The sequence below is a fragment of the Grammomys surdaster genome, unplaced genomic scaffold (assembly GCF_004785775.1).
Source record: "Grammomys surdaster isolate TR1022 unplaced genomic scaffold, NIH_TR_1.0 137, whole genome shotgun sequence".
Taxonomy (NCBI): Eukaryota; Metazoa; Chordata; class Mammalia; order Rodentia; family Muridae; genus Grammomys; species Grammomys surdaster.
Window position 1 is genome coordinate 11,978,665 of NW_021604595.1, and position 19,215 is coordinate 11,997,879.

The following is a 19,215-nucleotide window of genomic DNA, read 5'->3' on the forward strand; positions in this document are numbered from 1 at the left end:
CCGACAGACCGGAAGTTCAACGCCGGAAGTATGCCCCAGAAGTACCTCGCCAAACCCTAGTGCCCTCAGGGAGCATGCGCGTTACGGTGGCCGGGAAAGGCCAATTCGCGATGTGAAGTGGGCGTGGTGCGTTGTTTATGGAGTGAGATGTGTATCACGCGTTGCTTCCAAGACTATCGTCCTTGCTCCATCATGGGTTTTCCAGTCATGGAAAGTCAGCCTGTTTTTCTCTGGATGCTCCTGAAGACTTGCGTCCTCTGACCTCCTTCGTGCAGACTCCTGTGTGGTCCAGAGGACGTCACACTGGGGCGTTCGAGCGCTCTGCGACGCACCAGTCGGTGCCCTCGGTGGGGACGGTTGGAAGGAGTTCTCCCTCCCGCGGAGCCGGTGTGCGGGGAGGAAACCCGGAATCCTTAGCCTGAGTCACAGAAGCTCTATGGATCATGGAAGTGAGCACACTTTTGCTCTCTAGAAGCGTTGGTGTGTTGTTTTGAGATGCAAATGAGACACGTGGTTGGTTTTTTTAAGTTGGGAAGTTCAAGTTTTTGCATTTGGTACTCTTGTGACACCTTTTTCTGCCTTTTTCTTAATGTTAAAATGTTAAGTATTACTTAGCGCGCGCGTGTAATGCATGTGCATGAGTGAAGTTCAAAGAATAACTTAAGAGTTTACTCCTTCCACCTTGGGCTCCGGGAACCGAACTCTGGTCGTCTGTGCTTTTCCCTGTTCAACCATCTCGCAAGCCCTTATTATCTTAAAAACGGCGTTAACTCAAGCCGGTTGTTGGTGGTGCACACCTTTAATCCCCGCACTTGGGAAGCAGAGGCAGGGAGATCTTTGAGTTTGAGGCCAACCTGTTGACAGGCAGAGAAACTCTGTTTCGAAAAAAAACAAAACAAACAAACAATGGATTTAGGTCGAATGGCGGTGGTGGCTCACACCTTTTAATCCCAGCACTTGGAAGGCAGAGGCAGGCAAATCTTTGTGAGTTCAAAGCCAGCTTGGTTTACAAAGCGAGTTCCAGGAGAGCCAGAGCTACACAGAGAAACCCTTTCTTGAAAAACAAACAAAAATCTAAAATTCGCTAGGGACCAAAGTGAAAGATGAAAACGAAAAAACAATTGTTTTTTGTAGTTCGATAACAATTTATACCGAGCTGTAAGAGACATGAACAGACTTTTAAAAAACCGTTATTGGAGAAGATGTCTCAGTGGTTAAGAGTCTGGGTTCTGGTTCAGCACCTGGTTGGACCACTCACAACCACCATTCCAGAGAACCCTGCACACACATGGCATGTGTATACTAAACACACACATACAGTTTTTAAAGTGTAATTGCAAGTCACAGGCCCACGGAAGAGAAAACTATTTTGCATTTGGAAAGTGATTTAAGACTCTACGGAATCCCTGTCATCCCACAGGTAGTGTTTATTTGCAGGCCGGGAAAGGTGAGCCTAAGGTCCTAAGTCCTCCAGCAGCCCTGCCTAGCTTCCTCAGTAAATTAAGTAATCTAACAGAATCATCCAGGCAGACGGGTACTAAGGATAGACTGAGACAATTTGAAAATATGTCACTAGAATGTGGGATATTTTCATCGGGTGTCTAACTGTGTAGACCAGAGTTTGTTAACTGAGGATCATGGCCCCATGATTGGGGGTTGGGGGAGGAAGGGAGTCATGATAAATGCTCCACACCCAAAACCTGATTTATAATTTAAATTGTGGGATGAATCTGACGTCTGGCAATATTCACCCATGATAACCTCACACAGCTATTCCAACCCACAGCAATAAGCTGCCTGAGATACCTCTGTTCAGATTTGAGACTTATATGTTCCTGTTAGAGTCCAAGAGTAGCTCAAGGAAGACCCCAGACTCAAATAGTATGCAAAGGCAAAGAGCATTTACTGCAGAAATTACCAGCATTCAGGAGCCAACCATTTATTAAAATAGCGACCACCCGAGGGGTTCCTGGACCCCTTTTATGAAGGGCTAAGAAAATTTACCAGAAAAATTAGATAACCTCTAATATGATTGGTAGGAGGCAAAGCAGTGACATTAATACAATTCTGATTGGTTGATAACTTAGTTTCATTGTAATTGGTGAGGCCTTGAAGAATGTTGGAAACCAGCTCTGTTCTGGCCTTCTTATCTCCTCCAGCTAGGTGGCCCAGGATCGGACTCAGCTCAAGATTTATCCTCCCTAAGTCAGGGCCATCTGACTAAAGGCCCATTGTCAGTGGCTCCTGAGGTACTCAGTATGCTTTCTAGGGAAAGACAATTTTATTCCCAAGGTTTATGGACTTCTCATTATGAACTGCAGTGTTTTTACTGTACATTACAGTCTTCTAGTCTTACAGAAATAATCATTTCATTACAGAAAGCAGACTTAATATTTTCCTCATCTCATTTCTCGGCATGTAAATATCAAAGTAGTATTATGTCAGATAAACAAACACATCTAATTAATATGTAAATTTGCTTTCCTATTTAACAAGTGGTAAGATTATATGTATATCAAAAGAATTGTTTTAAAATAAATTTATTATCAGTAAGTGTTTCATTTGTATTTCTACTTTATGTACATGGAAACTTTACAGAGTGGAAAAAGTTTAAAAGCCCTGCACTAATCTATCCCACTTGATGTAAGAAGAGAAGACTGTACCTGGCAAAACCGGGGCTAGAAAGATGGGTGCAGCTGGTAAAGTGCGTGCTGCTCACACAAAGGACTGGAGTTTGGTTCTCAGTGCCCAGGTCAGGTGACCCCTACTTCCTGTGACTCCCATTCTAGGGAATCCAACACCACTGGCTTCCCAGGACACCTTGAATCACAAGTACAGACATACAAATACATACACATCATTACAACTTATAGGAAAGTTAATGAGGCCCGAGAAAGAAGAGAGCTGGCATAGGACAGGACTGGCCTGTGTCCAGGAAGTATTGGGGAACTATAGACTCCTTGCCGGACAACTATAATGTGTATATGGAAAACTAGTAACACCCTTGCAGTAGTGGTTAAGATTAAAACAGCAAACAGTGGTGAGTTATGAGAGAGCAATGCAAATATAACATGGCAGAGAATGTAAAGCTGGACGGATGGTGCACTGGGTTCTGTCAGCTTCATACAAACTGAGTCACCTGGAGAAAGGAAAGCTCAACTGAGGGGTGGCCTCCATCAGACAACTCTGTGGGCATTTCTGTGGGGTGTTTTCTTAATTACATATTGTTGCTGGAGGGTCCAGCCCACTGTGGTCTGGGCCATTCCTGGGTTGGTGGGCCTGGGTTGTTTTTTCATTTTTTTGGTTGGTTGGTTATTTTTAAAAAAGATAGATGAGCAAACCAATAAGCAGTGGTCCTCCCCGTTCCTACTTGAGTTTCTTCCCTGAGTTCCCTGAGTGGTGAACTGTGAACCAGTAGTATAAGCCATAAACTCTTCTGAAGTTGACTTTGGCTATAGTTTTTTGGTTATAGCAACAGAAAGCAAACTGTGGAAGTTTCGAGGAGAAGCACAGGCTCAGGCAGATGGCTGAGATGGTGGAAAGCATCCCTTTGTACGGAGTAGTAGTGGGTAAATAATGTGGACTTACGAAATAATGTAGGGTATGAAATGCCTCAAGGACAAAGAGAAGAATTTGGATTCTATGGTTGGACCTAGATATCCTGTCTCCTGACAGATGTGTATAAGACTACAGATCAGGACTAGAGAGATGGCTCAGTGGTTAAGAACACTGACTGCTCTTCCAGAGGTCCTGAGTTCAATTCCCAGTAGCTACATGATGGCTCACAACCATCTGTAATGCTCTTCCAGAGGTCCTGAGTTCAATTCCCAGTAGCTACATGATGGCTCACAACCATCTGTAATGGGATCTGATGCCCTCTTGTGTTTCTGAGGACAGCCACGGTGTGCTCAAATACATAAAATTAAAAAAAAAATACAGATCAGTGAGGCGGGAGCTAGAATGGACTCGTGGATTATAGACAAATACTTATAATGGAAAAATGGACAGAGTTGGTTGACAATAGCTGTGGGTGATGATGTAGGACTTCTTTTTTTTTTTAAAGATGTATTTATTTTTGTATATGAGTACACTATAGCTGTCTTCAGAAACAAAAAAAGCGGTCATTCATTACAGATGGTTGTGAGCCACCATGTGGTTGCTGGGAATCAAACTCAGGACCTCTGGAAGAGCAGTCGATGTTCTTAACCACTGAGCCATCTCTCCAGTCCAATGTAGGACTTCTACAATGCCTCCAGGTTTTCAACTTTCGCCTAACGTGATGAAAGTAGACCTAAACAAAAGCAGAGACTAAGGTTGGATGTTATGGCAGCTCATATTCCCAGCAGTTAGAAGGCTGAGGCAGGAGGATTGCCACGAACTTAATGCAGCCCAGGCTACAGAAAAAGACCCTCTCTTAAAAACAAAACAAATTTAAGGTGTGGTATAGGAAAACCTGTACAATGTTGGATTTGACTTAGTGTGTTGAAAAAGCATCAAACAGAAATTTTGTGAAAACTGAAAAATTTCTGATAGTAGTTTGGAAAGAATAGGCTTCTTTGCTCTGTAGGGCTCACACTCTGTGGAACATTATTGGATAGAAGCAGCACACATTGGTTTGATTTTGGCCAAATCACCATTTACTGTGATACCAAGTTGGAAAATGGCATTTTAAAATCTAGAGTAGTGAACTTTACTTTTTAAAAAAAGTTCTTATGTGTGTGCCTGCACACCACACGTATGCGGTTCCCAAGACCAGAAGAGCTATCTCCCAGGACTGGAGTTACAAACAGTTGTGAACTACAATGTGGGTGCTGGGAATTGAACACTGGTCCTTTGAAAAAGCAGCCAGTGTTCTTAACCTCTGAGGCATCTCTCCAGGCCCTTCGTTAGCCTTCTTACTGTGAAATTGGGTAAAGAAAGTCTCTGCACAAACAGATTTACACTAAAAATGTGTCTTTCTCTTTTGTTTGCTTTTTAAAGAGGCCTTCTGTCATTTAGCAGTTAGAGATACAGACTCTCAAAAGTTTTGGTCATCATCCCTGGCAGCGCAAAACAAAAAGGAAAATAACGTTATTGCCTTCATCTTCGGTTCCTATGTGTTTTGAAGTGGATACTTCCTTGAAAATTTAGAAAGTATGTCAGAGTTGGAAACAATGAATGTGAATGGTCCTTCTCAAGACTTCCCCTACTCAGACTCACCCTTCTGTGTGGAAGCCAGCTCCTCCTCCTCAGACCTGCTTCAGGTGTGCAACCTACAGTAGTAAGTTTGAAGGCTTAGCCCAGATTGCTCTCATATGAACAATTTATTTTTCAGAATTATGAGGGATATTTGGTGGGCGTGGAGGGAAGGTACACATAGTGTTCTTAGTCTAGTGTGCAAAGGGGGGAATAGTTTTACAGACAGTGTTCTAAAAGAGATCCTTTCTGTTCATGAAGTTCCAGACATGCAGCTAGGAGACATGCCTACAGCTCAGTCACAGACACAAGGAGAGCCCAGACAAGGCCTGCCTCCTACCTAGTGTATTCTTCCACTGTGTCTCTCTGAAGGTGACCAGCTGACATGTGTGACACTGACAGCACCCATGCTGTGTCTTCATGAGAAGTCCTAGTGTCCTTTCCCAGGAAGTAAGAGATCATGATGTCTCAGGGTCTTCAAGAATGTTGACACTTGTAGCCACTAGCAAGAGTTTAGGAAACTAGTAGAAATGCGTTAAGTTGTACCATATTAAATTGGTATAAAAATATGGACAAATAATGAAAAATTCATGTGGTCCAGAGTATAAACTGGCAAAGGCTTCCGAAAGAGCTTGTTTAATGTTAGGGATCTCAGATAAACTACAATTTAAAAGTCTATCTCTAGACAATATTTAAAAAGATACTTAAGGAGTTATCCATAATGGGGTAATGAGATGGCTTAGCAGTCATAGGCACCTGCACCCAAGCCTGATGACCCGACTTCAATCTCCAGGCCTAAGCAGTAGACAAGAACAGCGTCCCTGTAAGCTGTCCTGTGAGCTTCACACGACACATGCACATACATGTTCATACCCACACACACAAAATTAACTAAATAGAGGTTTAAAAGAATTATCCATAAAGTCTCTTAATTTATGGGTTAAAAGAGTTAATTCATAAATTAAAAAGATAACCCATATAATGGATAATTTGTAATTGCGTTAGAAACATTTTTTGAGTGGGGCATAAATTATTTTATGGATGATTCCTTATATGCTGCAAATCAGTACTTGCTGACAGAGAAGTGGTCACACTGGCCAGGGTGGTGGCCCATACCTGTGCTCCTGTGATCCATCGTGGTTGTGAACTCAGGAGGACCCTGAATTTGAGGTCATCCTGGGCTGTATAGCAAAGCCTTGCCTCAAAATCCATTTTAAAAGATGTGTGCTATTCACTTATGTGTATGTGTCTATGTGCGAGTATAGCTATCCCACAGAGGTCAGAAAAGAGCACCAGATCTCCTGGAACTGGAGTCACAAGCATCCGTGAGCTAACCCTGTGTGAGCAGTAGGAATTGAACTTGGGTCTACTGGAAGAGCAGCAAGTGATCTTAATCAGTTACTAAGCCATCTTTCCAGCCCTTCAATTTTTTTAAGGAAAAAAAATGGTCATATTGGTTTTTCACTGTAATAGAAAGCAACCAGGCAGTGGTGGCGCATGCCTTTAATCCCAGCACTTGGGAAGCAGAGGTAGGCAGATTTCTGAGTTCAAGGCCAGCATGGTCTACAGAGTGAGTTCCAGGACAGCCAGGGTTATACAGAGGCTATACCCTATCTCGGAAAACAAAAAATAAAAAATAAAAAATAAAAATAAATAAGATAAAAAGCCCACTACCTAGGGACTTTTAATACAATGTCTATTGGTGTTTATATAATCTCTCTTCACATAATATTCAGTATTTTTTTTAAAAATTGTTTACACTTTACATGTATGGGTCTCTTGCCTGCAAGTATGTCTATTGATAATGTTATCTTTTTTATATTTTTCAAAATTCAAAAAAAAGAGTCATGGTCTAGTGTTAATACTATATATAGTTCTATGTTTTTTTAAAAATGAATGGTTTAAATTTTATTAGATGCTATCCTGGGCTGAAGGGATGGACTCGGACTGTACCTGATTACTGCTCTTACAGAGGCCCTGAGTTCTGTTCTTGGGATTCTAGTCTGGCAGCTCACAACTGCCTGGTGACTCCAGGTCCAGATGCCCTCTGTTAGCCTCCTCAGGTGCTGCACTCAGGTGGACACCAACCCCCCACACACACACACATATACACATAACTTAAAGAATATGAATACCTGGGCATGAAACCCTTGCCCTTAATCGCAGCACTCTCGAGGTAGAGGTAGGTGGATCCCTGGAAGTTTAAGGCCAGCCAGAGCTCCATGGTGAGACCCGGTCTAAAACAAAGGGACTGAGAAATGGATCGGCTGTTAAGAGAACTGACTGTTCTTCCTGCGGCCCTGGGTTCAATTCTGGCATCCACGTGGCTGCTCATAACTCTTCGGAACACCAGTTTCAGGGACTCTAATACCACCTTCTGGCCTTTACAGGCACTGAACACTCAAGTGATCCACAGACATGCATACAGTAGGCAAAACACTCATACACATAAAGTTTAAATAGAAAGGAATTATTTATTTATTGATTGATTTATTGATTTATTGATTTATTGATTTATTGAGACAGGGTTTCTCTGTGTAGTCCTGGCTGTCCTGGAACTCACTCTGTAGAGCAGGCTGGCCTCGAACTCAGAAATCCACCTGCCTCTGCCTCCCAAGTGCTGGGATTAAAGGTGTGCGCCACCACCACCTGTTGTAGAAAGGAATTTTTAGAAGAATAATAATACAGGGAAAACTGAGCTCAAAATTAACCATGAGGGTTTTTTGGAATCGAGATCCCAAGAGGACTGTGTGAAATCCAATCTGAAGGCATGTCAGTGGTTCTGTTTGGTTCTTAGTGATTTTACGTCTTGCTAGGAGGAACAGCCTAAGTAAGGAGCTTAGCTGTTCATAAGCTGGAGTTCAGCTTTTATTGTACGGGGGCAACTCTGAGAGATTATTATTGAATAGAGGTTGATAGCAGTAAGATTTTAAGACGATATTCCTTGGCTTTTGAGACCAGTTTTCCCTCTGCTGCTCAAGCTGGCCTGCTTGTATGTAGTAGGGCATCATTTAGATCTACATATGTGAGATACTATTTATGATAAAAGCAAATTTTTTCCTCAAAAAATTTAAATACACACTATGCTATCTTATTTCTAATACTAATTTAATATTCCCAATTATCTTATATAACATTAAGAATACTGAAGAACAGACCTACATGTGTTTATAAATTATTCAGAGGAATCAAGTGTCACCTCGTGACTGGACTCTTCAATGTGAACTAAACAAACAAAAATAACAAATATCTGTTTAGACAAGATTTAATAAACATTAAAGAATTATCTGAGCCGGGCGGTGGTGGCGCACGCCTTTAATCCCAGTACTTGGGAGGCAGAGGCAGGCGGATTTCTGAGTTCGAGGCCAGCCTGGTCTACAGAGTGAGTTCCAGGACAGCCAGGGCTACACAAAGAAACCCTGTCTCAAAAAACCAAAAAAAAAAAAAAAAAAAAAAAGAATTATCTGGCTGCGGCTAGCAAGGTGACTTAGCAGTTAAAGGTACTCCTACTCAAACCTGATCACCCAAGGTCAATTCCCCCAAATCCAGGTAAAAAGCCACATTTGCTGGTAGTGTGCATCTGTAAACCCATCACTCCCATCACCATCCTACTGTGAGATGGGAGAATTGTCCTGAGCTCACACACTGGGTCACCTGGAGTACTCAGCCTGGCAGAAACAGCAGGAGAGGTCCTTACTCAGAACAAGGCGGAAGGAAGGAAGGACGTTCCCAAAGCTGTCCCCTAACATCCACACTCGCCATGTTGTGTGTGTGTATTCCAGGATCTCGGTAATAGAGAAACAATAAACCCAACTGGGCATGATTGTTCACACCTTTCATCCCAGCACTTGTGAGCACAAGGTTGGAGGATGTCATGGTTCAAGGCTGCAGTCCACATGAATTGCAGGAAAGTCTGAAAATAATATTGAGTGAAACCGTGTCTCTAAAAGCTACCTCTCAAAATTATCATCAAGAGATATAAACACCCTCATCTGTCCCTGTGCTTAGAGATGCATAATCTCACTTTTAAAAACCATTAAGTAGGGCTGGAGAGATGGCTCAGTGGTTAAGAGCACTGACTGCACTTCCAGAGGTCCTGAGTTCAAATCCCAGCAACCACATGGTGGCTCACAACCATCTGTAATGAGATCTGATGACCTCTTCTGGTTTGTCTGAAGACAGCTACAGTGTATTCATATATAATAATAAATAAATCTTTAAAAAAAACATAAAAAAAAAACCCATTAAGTAACAGGCTGCTTGTCACTTACTGTGACTCTTCTGTGACTGATTTACGGAGCTAAATATGCAGTGGGAAAATGTACTAAAATGTGTATCGTGCCTGTAAAACAAATTCCCAACAAGAAGCTCCAGACCAGATTATGTACTCCTTTAGAAGAAGCTAATGGCTTCTTGAAATGTTAATAATGCTTCTTCAATTATTACACAGCATGAAACAAAGAATGCAAGAAGGGGAAATGAGTCTACACACACACTCTCTGAAGATATTTATAGCAGCACAGAAGGCAGTTTGTTAGGGGGTAAGTATTCCTTGGCTGAAATATACAGAAATCATGTGTCCTGTGGTAATACTAGCCAGGTACTGAGATAAGCACTTTATACACGTTATACAGTAAACACACGGGTAATCCTATGAGAAGGTGGAGTTTTCTTTTCCTAAAATAAGAGTGCTTTTTATTTCCATTTTGCATTAAGGATCTGATTTAACCAAGGCCGTGTATCTTTAATCCGTAAACTGCAATTCAAGTCGACTCAAACCTCAAAACCACCTGTGGTGGTTTGAAAGAAAGTGGCCCCCATAGGGAGTGGCACTGTTAGGAAGTGTGACCTTGTTAGAGTAGAAGTGGTCTTGTTGGAGGAATCGGTCATTTCCCACCCCCACTCCCACCCCCACCCTCAACCCTGTAGGTAAGGGTTGCAGGTATACACCATCTGTTTCAGCTGAGCAGTGAGTTCCTTTAATCCCAGCACTCAAGAGGAAAAAGAAGCAGTCGGATCTGTGTGTGAGTGTGTTGGAGACCATTCTGGTCTATACAGCCAGTTCTAGGCCAGCCAAGATTTAAACAAGAATAAGTAAACAAAAACAACCCTGACAAAAGCCACTTAACAGAGAAAGGATTTATTTAGTGCACAGTTCAAGGTCCAGCGGGAAGTTCAAAGAAGCAAGAGAGCAACAAATGCTCTTTTTAACGCTCAGTTTGTTCTCTCCTTCACACAATCCCAGATCCCTGTCCAGGGAAAGGTCTCCCTAGAATTAAGATGGAGCAGGCTTTCCTCAGTTAACATAACCAAGATAGTCCCAGACAGACATGCAGAGACCTATCTCCCAGGTGATCTAAAAGCACAACCACACACAACTTAAAATCTTTTTATTTCCGTGACTTGTAGAAATATAAATTGATAACAATTGCTTAGGAGAATAATTTCACAATCTTTAAAAAACTTTAAGGTGAGTATTTTCTAGGCTCCAGCTATTCCATTTCTGTATACCTGCAGATTAGACATGCTGGTGTTCAAGGATGTCTAGCTCAATGCTGGTTTTGGTAGAAGCATTAGGAACAAGTTATGTAGTCAGTAAAATTTTTTTATAAAAAAGTAATATTCAGTAGAATGAATTAGATCTACATGTATCTACGTGGCTGATTCTCAAAAGGAAAATTTGGAATTATAGAAAGACTGCAGGGTTTTGTGTTCCCGTGCTGGAGGTCAAACCTCTTGACTCACCCATGCAAGGTGAATTCTCCTTTACTTTTTAAAAATGTCTTATAACTGCACATGGAAGCACTTATATGCCAGTGCATGTGTGTAAGCCAGAGGACACTTGTAGGTGTTGGACACAGGAAGGCTATCCACCTTCTTTGAAACATGGTCTCTCACTGTTCTGAACTCCCCAGTTAGATTAAACTGGCTAGGACTGGCCAGCCAGTGTGCTCCAGGCATACCGTTGTTCCTGCCTTCCCAGTGCTGGGATTACACGTAACTGCCACTGTGCACACCTCCATACCCAACATTTTTATGTGGGTGCTAGGTACTGGATTGAGGTCTTTGTGTTTGCAAGGCAAGTGTTTACCAATGGAGCCATCCCTCTAGTCCTGAAAGACTTTAAAAAATAGAGTCATGCAATTTCTGTAAAAATGGTATCCTTTGTAGTTACCATTGGTTACTAGGCAATTGAAAGGTATGTTGAAATTGGAGGCTGTCTCAAATGCTGGATATCATTCACTCATTCAGTCATGCAAAGGAGTCCACTGTTTCAGTCATTCTTGTTTGTGATACCTTGCAAAGCCGGGCTTTTGGAAGTTGTTGTGATAAAAAGTAAGTACTGTATATAGAAAGTAGAGTTGGTGGTGTCCAGTCAGATCCCAGGGTTTGAGAGGCTGCATGGCATCCAGCAGTGTTTGCCTAAGTGGTCAGGATGGTTGCTAAAGATAGTGTCAAGCACTGAATTTTTCATTCAGCACACAGATTTTCAGAGAGTTGATGAGTTGTTAGTTATATAGAACTATATGCTATTTTATACAGCTTTATTGGTCAGTTAATAAGGAGAAAGGATAAGAAAATTTGTTTCTACTATCTTTTATTCTACATTTGCCTTTACTGACACCCTGTAGGCCGTGTGCGTGTGTGCGTGCGTGTGCGTGAGTGCGTGTGTGTGTGTGTGTGTGTGTGTGTGAGTGCCTGTGTATACTAGAGTTTGACTTTGGGGGTCTTCCTCTATTGCTCTGCACCTTATTTGATTAGACAGAGTTTTGAACTAAATTTATTTAATCAGTTGGCTAAAACGGCTGGCCAGTGAGCTCTGGAGATCTGTCTGCTTCTTCCTCTTTGGGACTGTAAACTATAAAAATTAAACACTTATGTGTTTGCAATTATGTTACCATATCCTTCTTTAATCCTTCTTCAAAGAAAAAAATGTATTTTACTGTTATGTGTGTATGAATATTTTGTCTGCATGTGTCTCTGTACACCAGGTGCAGCAGTGCCCTCAGAGGCCGGAAGAGGGCGTCTGCTCCCCAGGACTAGATAGCTGTGTGCTGTCATGTAGGTGCCAGGGATCAAACCTAAATCAAGCACTGTGCACACATCTGTAATCCTAGCTGTTGGTGGTAAAGGCAGGAGGATCATGAGTTTGAGGCTGTCTTGAGTTAAATCGTAGATGCTAAATTAAAAAAGTGTTGTTTTGTTTGAAATATCCTGTAATTCTTAAGAGATGTCATCATTATTTTAAGTATCACTGTAACAATTGTTCTGTAAGTTTATGGTAACTCATTATCTTTCTTTTTTCTAATAAGACATCAACCTTGGGAATTACCCAGAGAGTATACAGAATCAACCAGCTAACACTAGGGTTTCTTCCTTGAGACAATTTGAACCCATCTGCAAGTTTCACTGGATAGAAGCGTTTAATGATGAAAGGACAGTTCAAGACCTCAGGGGGGCATTTTCTCACTCGGAGAAGCCAGAGTTGCAACGGCAGGTGTACAGTGACACAGCAGATGCCAGCGAAGAGCCAGATGCACTTAAGGAAGACAATTCAATGGAAAGTAACATTTCCGAAAATAAAGACGAACTTGTTCATGAGCATGTGAGGAAATCTCCTAGAAGTCTGTGTCCAAACTACTACAGAGAAGAGACGCAGCCACTCACGGAAACGCCATTGGTGAGAAGTGCCGTTGTAGATGTCACCCTCAACATCAGTCAGCCTCAAAGCTTTCTGGGTAAAGAAAATGTCTGTAAAAATGGTGAAAATTTGTCTGATAGTGAGAATTGCTTCGACCAGCTTGACATGAGAGCCATTTATAAAGCTGAGGAGGTAAGATTGATGGCCGACATCATTAAAGCCTGTGACAAGCTAAAGGATGTGGGCATGTTTATACTGTTTGAAAATACAGAATCTGACACTTTTCCGAATAGCATTAAGTCATCAGATCAGTACAGGGACTTTGCTCCCATGGGGATCTTAACCAATCGCATACAATTTTTCCTAATAAATGCAAGCCATACTTAGAGATTAGCTCTACCAAATATGGTTTTTCCCCCTCTAAGGATTCTGACTTACTCGCTGTCCCAAATTCCTTGGTATTTACATCACATAGTAAACATGGTGCCATAATTATAACCCATTTTTATGTGAGTTGTACCAAACCAGCTGGGACTTGAGAGCTGGCTTTGAGACAAAGGTTGAGAAAGGGAGAGTGAGCAGAGGTGTTTATTAAATTATGTGACAAAACAAGCCAAAGATGTTTCTATCTTGTTGGACTTCTTTGGACAAGGAAAAATGAATTGTCTTATATTTTGCTAGTTGTGGTCACATTTATGATATCCTAAAAGCTCTGACATCATCAATAATATAAAGTCTATGAATTCTCTAGACAACTACAGCAAAGAAGAGTTTGATCCAACAGTAGTGTAACAGTCACTTGTTCAATGTGAGTTTCCTAAGAGAAGGTATTACTTATCTATCTGTGATTATGAGAAGGTTTCTCCCCTCCCCCCCCCATTTATTTGGAAATTAGATGGCAGTATTTGAAAGAGAACTTAACTTACCCATGTTGACTTCTAGAAACCAGCATTTCAAAGATTAATTCGGGTTTCTCAAGATTGTTTCTCTATCACATTTAGTATTTTTTTTCTCAGTAGTCAGTAGGTACTCTTGAGAGTCTACTGTGTACCAGAACAGGCTATGTAATGGTTATATGATGTCAAAAAACAAACAAGAAAAACACATGCCTCTTGTCTTCATGAAAATAACATCCTAGTAAAAGAAGCAGAGATTAGCAAATACTCACACAGATGAATGCACTTGACTCTTAGAACTACACAGAGTGGAATGGTTGCCTCTGCTGAGGGTCTTTCTCCAGGCAGAGGGTCTGGGGGAGGCTTCCTTGACATAGTCCTGGGCAACTGTTGGGTGGGACACACGACCAAGGAGCAGTGTGTCCCAACTCCCTGTACTTGCATGGTCTACGATACCTACTAGGATGTCAAGGACACCAAGTGTTCAGGAAACACAGGGCTTTGGGGGTGGGTGGGCAGGGGGTATGGTAGAAGATAGGCTAGGATGGCCGTAGGTAGATAAGCTGTCAAGAGCAGTTAGCAGGACCTTGGAAACCTTGCTTAGATAACTGACTTTATCCCAGGGAAAAGCCATTCAAAGTCAAGGGTTCAACATGTCTAAATTGATATAATACCACGCCTACAGATATCTTTTACGAGGGGGTTTAATGCCATATTCATTTCAGTGATCTATACCACAATTATGCAGTCTTCTGTTACATATGCATACAAACACCAAACATGTATTGTGGGCATATAGTCAGTCCTGAAGTATGCCTATCATTCTTATGTTCATAGGAATCAGCATGGATGGAGAATATTATTAGAGATCTTTATTCAAAAGTCCTTACAGTCTATAGTAATTAGCACATTTGTTTAAAATTGATTTTGAAATCAAAGAAAGCCCCATCTATGTGACCAGAAGGTTTTCATGATAGAAGATGGTGGGAGTCCAAATAGAATTTTTCTTCAAGTAAATAAGATACACATGTCTAGCTTAAGCCTCCTGCTCGTGCTCTGCCATGCTGTTGGAAGTTACGTTCACCAGTCTACTCTCTCACATTTATTCTATTTGCTATAATTTACAGCCTGAAGTTTCTTCGAAAGAAATACAGAATAATGGGGTGATTTCTGAGATGTCAGATAGTCACCAGGAGGAAGTCACAGAAGACGGTATAGACAGTCTAGCCATTACCTCACCATGGTCTCCAGCTGGCATCTTCAAGGGAAGTCGATCTCAGGACCACTTCCTGATGCCTGATAGGGAGCTAGGCTTTGAGAGCTCGGAGCCTCTGGAAGAGGACATGGCTTTAAATGAAGCCTTGCAGAAATTAAGACAGGCTAACAAAAAACAGGAGCTGCAGATCCAAGACCTCCATGGTAGGAACTTGAACTTAGAAAACAGGGTTCAAGAACTACAGACAAAGGTCACCAAACAGCACGTGTTGGTGGACATCATCAATAAACTCAAGGTGAGCATTGAGGAGTTAATCGATGATAAATACAACGTAATCCTAGAGAAGAATGACATCAACAAGAAACTTCAGGATCTGCAGGAGGCTTCAGCTAACACCAAAAAGCACCTTCAGGAATCCAAGAAAGACAAGGAGAGCCTACAGCTCCAGGTGAAAAAGATCAAGGTCCATTACGTCCGCTTACAGGAAAGGTACATTGCTGAGATACAGCAGAAAAACAGATCGGTCAGTCAGTGCCTGGAGATAGAGAAGACCTTAAGCAAGAAAGACGAAGAGCTCCAGAGGCTGCAGCGCCACAAAGGAGAGCTAGAGAAGGCTACCAGCTCTGCCCTGGACTTGTTGAAGAGGGAGAAGGAGATCCGGGAACAAGAGTTCTTGTCTTTTCAGGAGGAATTCCAGAGGCGGGAAAAGGAAAACCTGAAAGAACGGCGGAAATTGAAGTCAAGAGTTGAGAAGCTGGTCGCCCAAGTGAAAAGCTTGCTGTTCACCTGTGAGAGCGAGAGGGCCCAAACCACAGCACTCCAGCAGCAGGTCGATGAGCTGAAGCTGGAGAACTTAGAACTCCGGCAGCAGGCTGCAAAGAAGGAGGCACAAGTTTGCACCCCTAGCTTTGAGATTATTCAGTCAAAGGAGCAGCTGGAGGAAGTGGTGGAGCCAGACATCACCCAGGTATTGATGCTGATGCTGAATTCTAACACAGTCCCCAAAGTTTCATGCAGTCTAGTGCTGGACACTTAGACCGAACACTCAGATATAGTGTTTGTAGGAAGAATTGTTTTCAAAAGAGGGAAACAGAAAGGAAATGCACCACAGATTTAGGAACATTTCTACTGGAGGCTAGGTGCTCACCTCAAAAAACAATAATTCTTGGCTTCTTGTGATGACCTTGGTGGAGGTGATGATTAATCTGGGAATTTTATGGGTACCCATAACCAATGTCTAGAAGGTTCTTTTGAAAAAGGATTTCTTTCTTTTTTTCTTCTCTTTTTTTTTTTTTTGGTTTGTTTGTTTTTGTTTTGTTGGGAATTGTGGGGCGTGTTTGTTTTATTTTAGCTGGCTGCCAGAGGATTTTGGAAGTGTGGTTCCAAATCTTATTTAGCAATAAACAAAATAAAATTTCCCTTTTCCTTACAAACTAAAACATGTGCTATATCAGATATTAGAATTGTAAAGCATTGAAAACAGCATTTGAACCTTTTGTTGACACATTTGGAGAAACCACATTTTTAAAAATGTCATTCTACGGCTTTGGTTTGTTTGTTTTAGCAAAGTTCCCGAAAACACCTCCAGGAAGGGGTAATTTTCATTGCCAGGGCACACACACCTGTTCTATTTCTTCCCTCTAGTATATGAATCTTAACTAAGTAGAGTAAAATCTATTTTGGTTGGCTTATATGCTTGTGACAGGGTCTGGCTATGTAGCCCAGGCTGGCCTGAAACTATGCAGTCGAAGCTGGCCTTGAACTCAAGATACTAATGCCCGAGATCCCGATTGTTATGTTTGCAGGTGTGAGCCACTGCATTGCCTAGGTAAAGTAAGAACTTGTTAGCCAGATGGAAGCAGATCTGGCAGCTGTGGTGGTATATGCCTGTGGATACCTCACTGAAGAACGCAAGCCAGTTTGAGCTAGAAAATTGAACAAGTCTGTTTTACTGTAAAACTTAGCTGCTGGTTGGTTTTTAGGTGTTCTTGCTATGTATGTTACCAGGCTGGCCTCCAATTTCTGGTGATTCTTCTGCCCCTGCCTTCCAAGTAGGACATTACAGGCACATGCCACTGCCCAGCTATGGTTATTTTCCTCTTGTAATAACTTGGACAGAGCTGGTACATTGCCTTGGAAGTGTCATGGAGTCATTTTTATCATCATTATAAGTGTTATTTGAAAGTAAGTTTTTATTTTTTGGAAAATACTGTTGTTGTCTTAGTTTTTTTTTTTTAAATCCAAAACCAAACCAAACACTAAAAAGCTCTCTAAGGACTACCTAGATTAGTGATTCTCAAATTCAGACGTGTGCAGCATGACCTGGGGGGTTTGTTGACATACAGACTGGTTGGGTTGTGCTTGAGAGCACACAGTTCTAGCAAGATCCCAGGGGACACACGTGGTACTGTTCCAGGGGCCCCACTTTCCAGAGCAGCCCCTTCCAACCCAGGGAAACTTTCCAGGTGGCTTAAGTACAGAGTTAATATGACATAGTTTTTTTTCCCCTTAGTTTTCTTGTTAAGAAGTTAAATTCTGCTGGGCGATGGTGGCGCACACCTTTAATCCCAGCACTTGGGAGGCAGAGGCAGGAGGATTTCTGAGTTCAAGGCCAGCCTGGTCTACAGAGTGAGTTCCAGGACAGCCAGGGCTATACAGAGAAACCGTGTCTCAAAAAAAAAAAGAAGGGCTGGTGAGATGGCTCAGTGGTTAAGAGCACTGACTGCTCTTCCAGAGGTCATGAGTTCAAATCCCAGCAACCACATGGTGGCTAACAACCATCTGTAATGATATCTGATGCCCTCTTGTGGGGTGTCTGAAGACAGCTACAGTATACTTACATATAATAAATAAAATAAAATTAAAAAAAAAAAAGAAGAAGAAGAAGTTAAATTCTAGCTGGGGAGTGGTGCCACAGGTCTTTAATCCCAACACTTGAGGGACAGAGGCAGGTGGATCTCTGTGTTTGATGCCAGCCTGGTCTACAGCAAGGGCTACACAGAGAATCCCTGTCAGAGGTTGTAGGATAGGGTAGGAAAAGAAAAAGTGAAGTTCCTAGTCTATTCTTGACCAAAGAATTTTTTAAAGATTTATTTATGTATATGAGTACACTACACTGTAGTTGTGTTCAGAAACACCAGAAGAGGGCGTCAGATCACATTACAGATGGTTGTGAGCCACCATGTGGTTGCTGGGAATTGAACTCAGGACCTTTGGAAGAGCAGTCAGTGCTCTTAACCACTGAGCCATCTCTCTAGTCCCAAAGAATGTTTTTTAACATTTCCAAATTCAAAGTCTTATTGCTCTTTCTTTACTTTAGGTCCATATTCTCAAAATATGGCCCAGAAGCATCTATGACATCAACAGTATTTTTATAGTAATGCTCAGGCATTAGTCTTGTGCTGGAGCGATGCCTCTGCCTTCCGTCCCTGCATCTATTTTGGTGCTTCCTATAGAGTCATTCTGGGCAGAGCATCAGAGCCTCTGTGAAGAGGGCTCCAATGGAAAACCAGTGGCTCTTACAGGTTATGATGGCCCTGGTCTTTGGATCTGTATCTACCACTCTTTTCTCTTCTCTCCCTCCCTCCCTCCCTCCCTCCATTTATTTGTTTAGTTAGTTAATTTTTATTTTTGTTTTTTGAGACTGTTTTATTATGTAACCTAGGCTGGCTTCTGACTTGTAGTAATTTTCCTGCTTTAGTCTCCCATCTGCTTGGATTACAGGTGTGATCCACTATGCCTTGCCTGGTGACATCTTTTATAGTAAGACACAAGCTGTTTGAGAAACAAAGTTGTTTCGAGACTGGCAAGATGCCTGTGTGGGTAAAAGCACTTGCCACCAAGCATGAGAACCTGAGTTTCTGGAATCCATGTGGTTGAAGCAAAGATCTGACTCCCCAGAACTGTTCTGTGGCCCCCACATGTGTTGCACATACAAAATGAAATGAAATGAATAATAAGGATGTTCTTATTCATTGAAGAGATATGAAGAGTATTCTTTTTGTTTATTTTCAAGGCAGGGTTTTTCTGTGGAGCCCTAGCTGTCCTAGAACTTGATCTGTAGACTAGGCTGACCTTGAACTCACAGAAATCCACCTGCCTCTGATTCCCAGTGCTTGGGTTAAAGGTATTTAACACCACTGCAAGGCTGAAGAGTATTCTTCAAAGGGACAGTCAGTTTGAAAGTAGCTCAGACTCTGGAACTCATGTGGTATAATGAATATGTCTGTAGCTAAGCTAATGGCACAGAACAAAAGACACTGCTGTTGCTAGGTATATAACACATG

The 19,215-nt window shown here is 41.9% G+C and overlaps 1 protein-coding gene across 2 annotated transcripts in view; it reads left to right on the forward strand.

Annotated features, from left to right (window-relative positions):
- Positions 1 to 4,980: 4,980 nt before the first annotated feature.
- Positions 4,981 to 19,215, forward strand: part of Cage1 (cancer antigen 1) — a 30,086-nt gene continuing 15,851 nt past the window's right edge. The window contains exons 1-4 of one of the 2 annotated variants that reach the window (XM_028763220.1): positions 4,981 to 5,243; positions 9,626 to 9,716; positions 12,489 to 13,009; positions 14,841 to 15,896. In XM_028763220.1, the coding sequence (XP_028619053.1) occupies positions 5,136 to 5,243; positions 9,626 to 9,716; positions 12,489 to 13,009; positions 14,841 to 15,896 (1,776 nt within the window). In that variant the 5' untranslated portion in view covers positions 4,981 to 5,135. The remainder of the gene's footprint in view (positions 5,244 to 9,625; positions 9,717 to 12,488; positions 13,010 to 14,840; positions 15,897 to 19,215) is intronic. The other variant, XM_028763221.1, reaches the window with a different exon arrangement.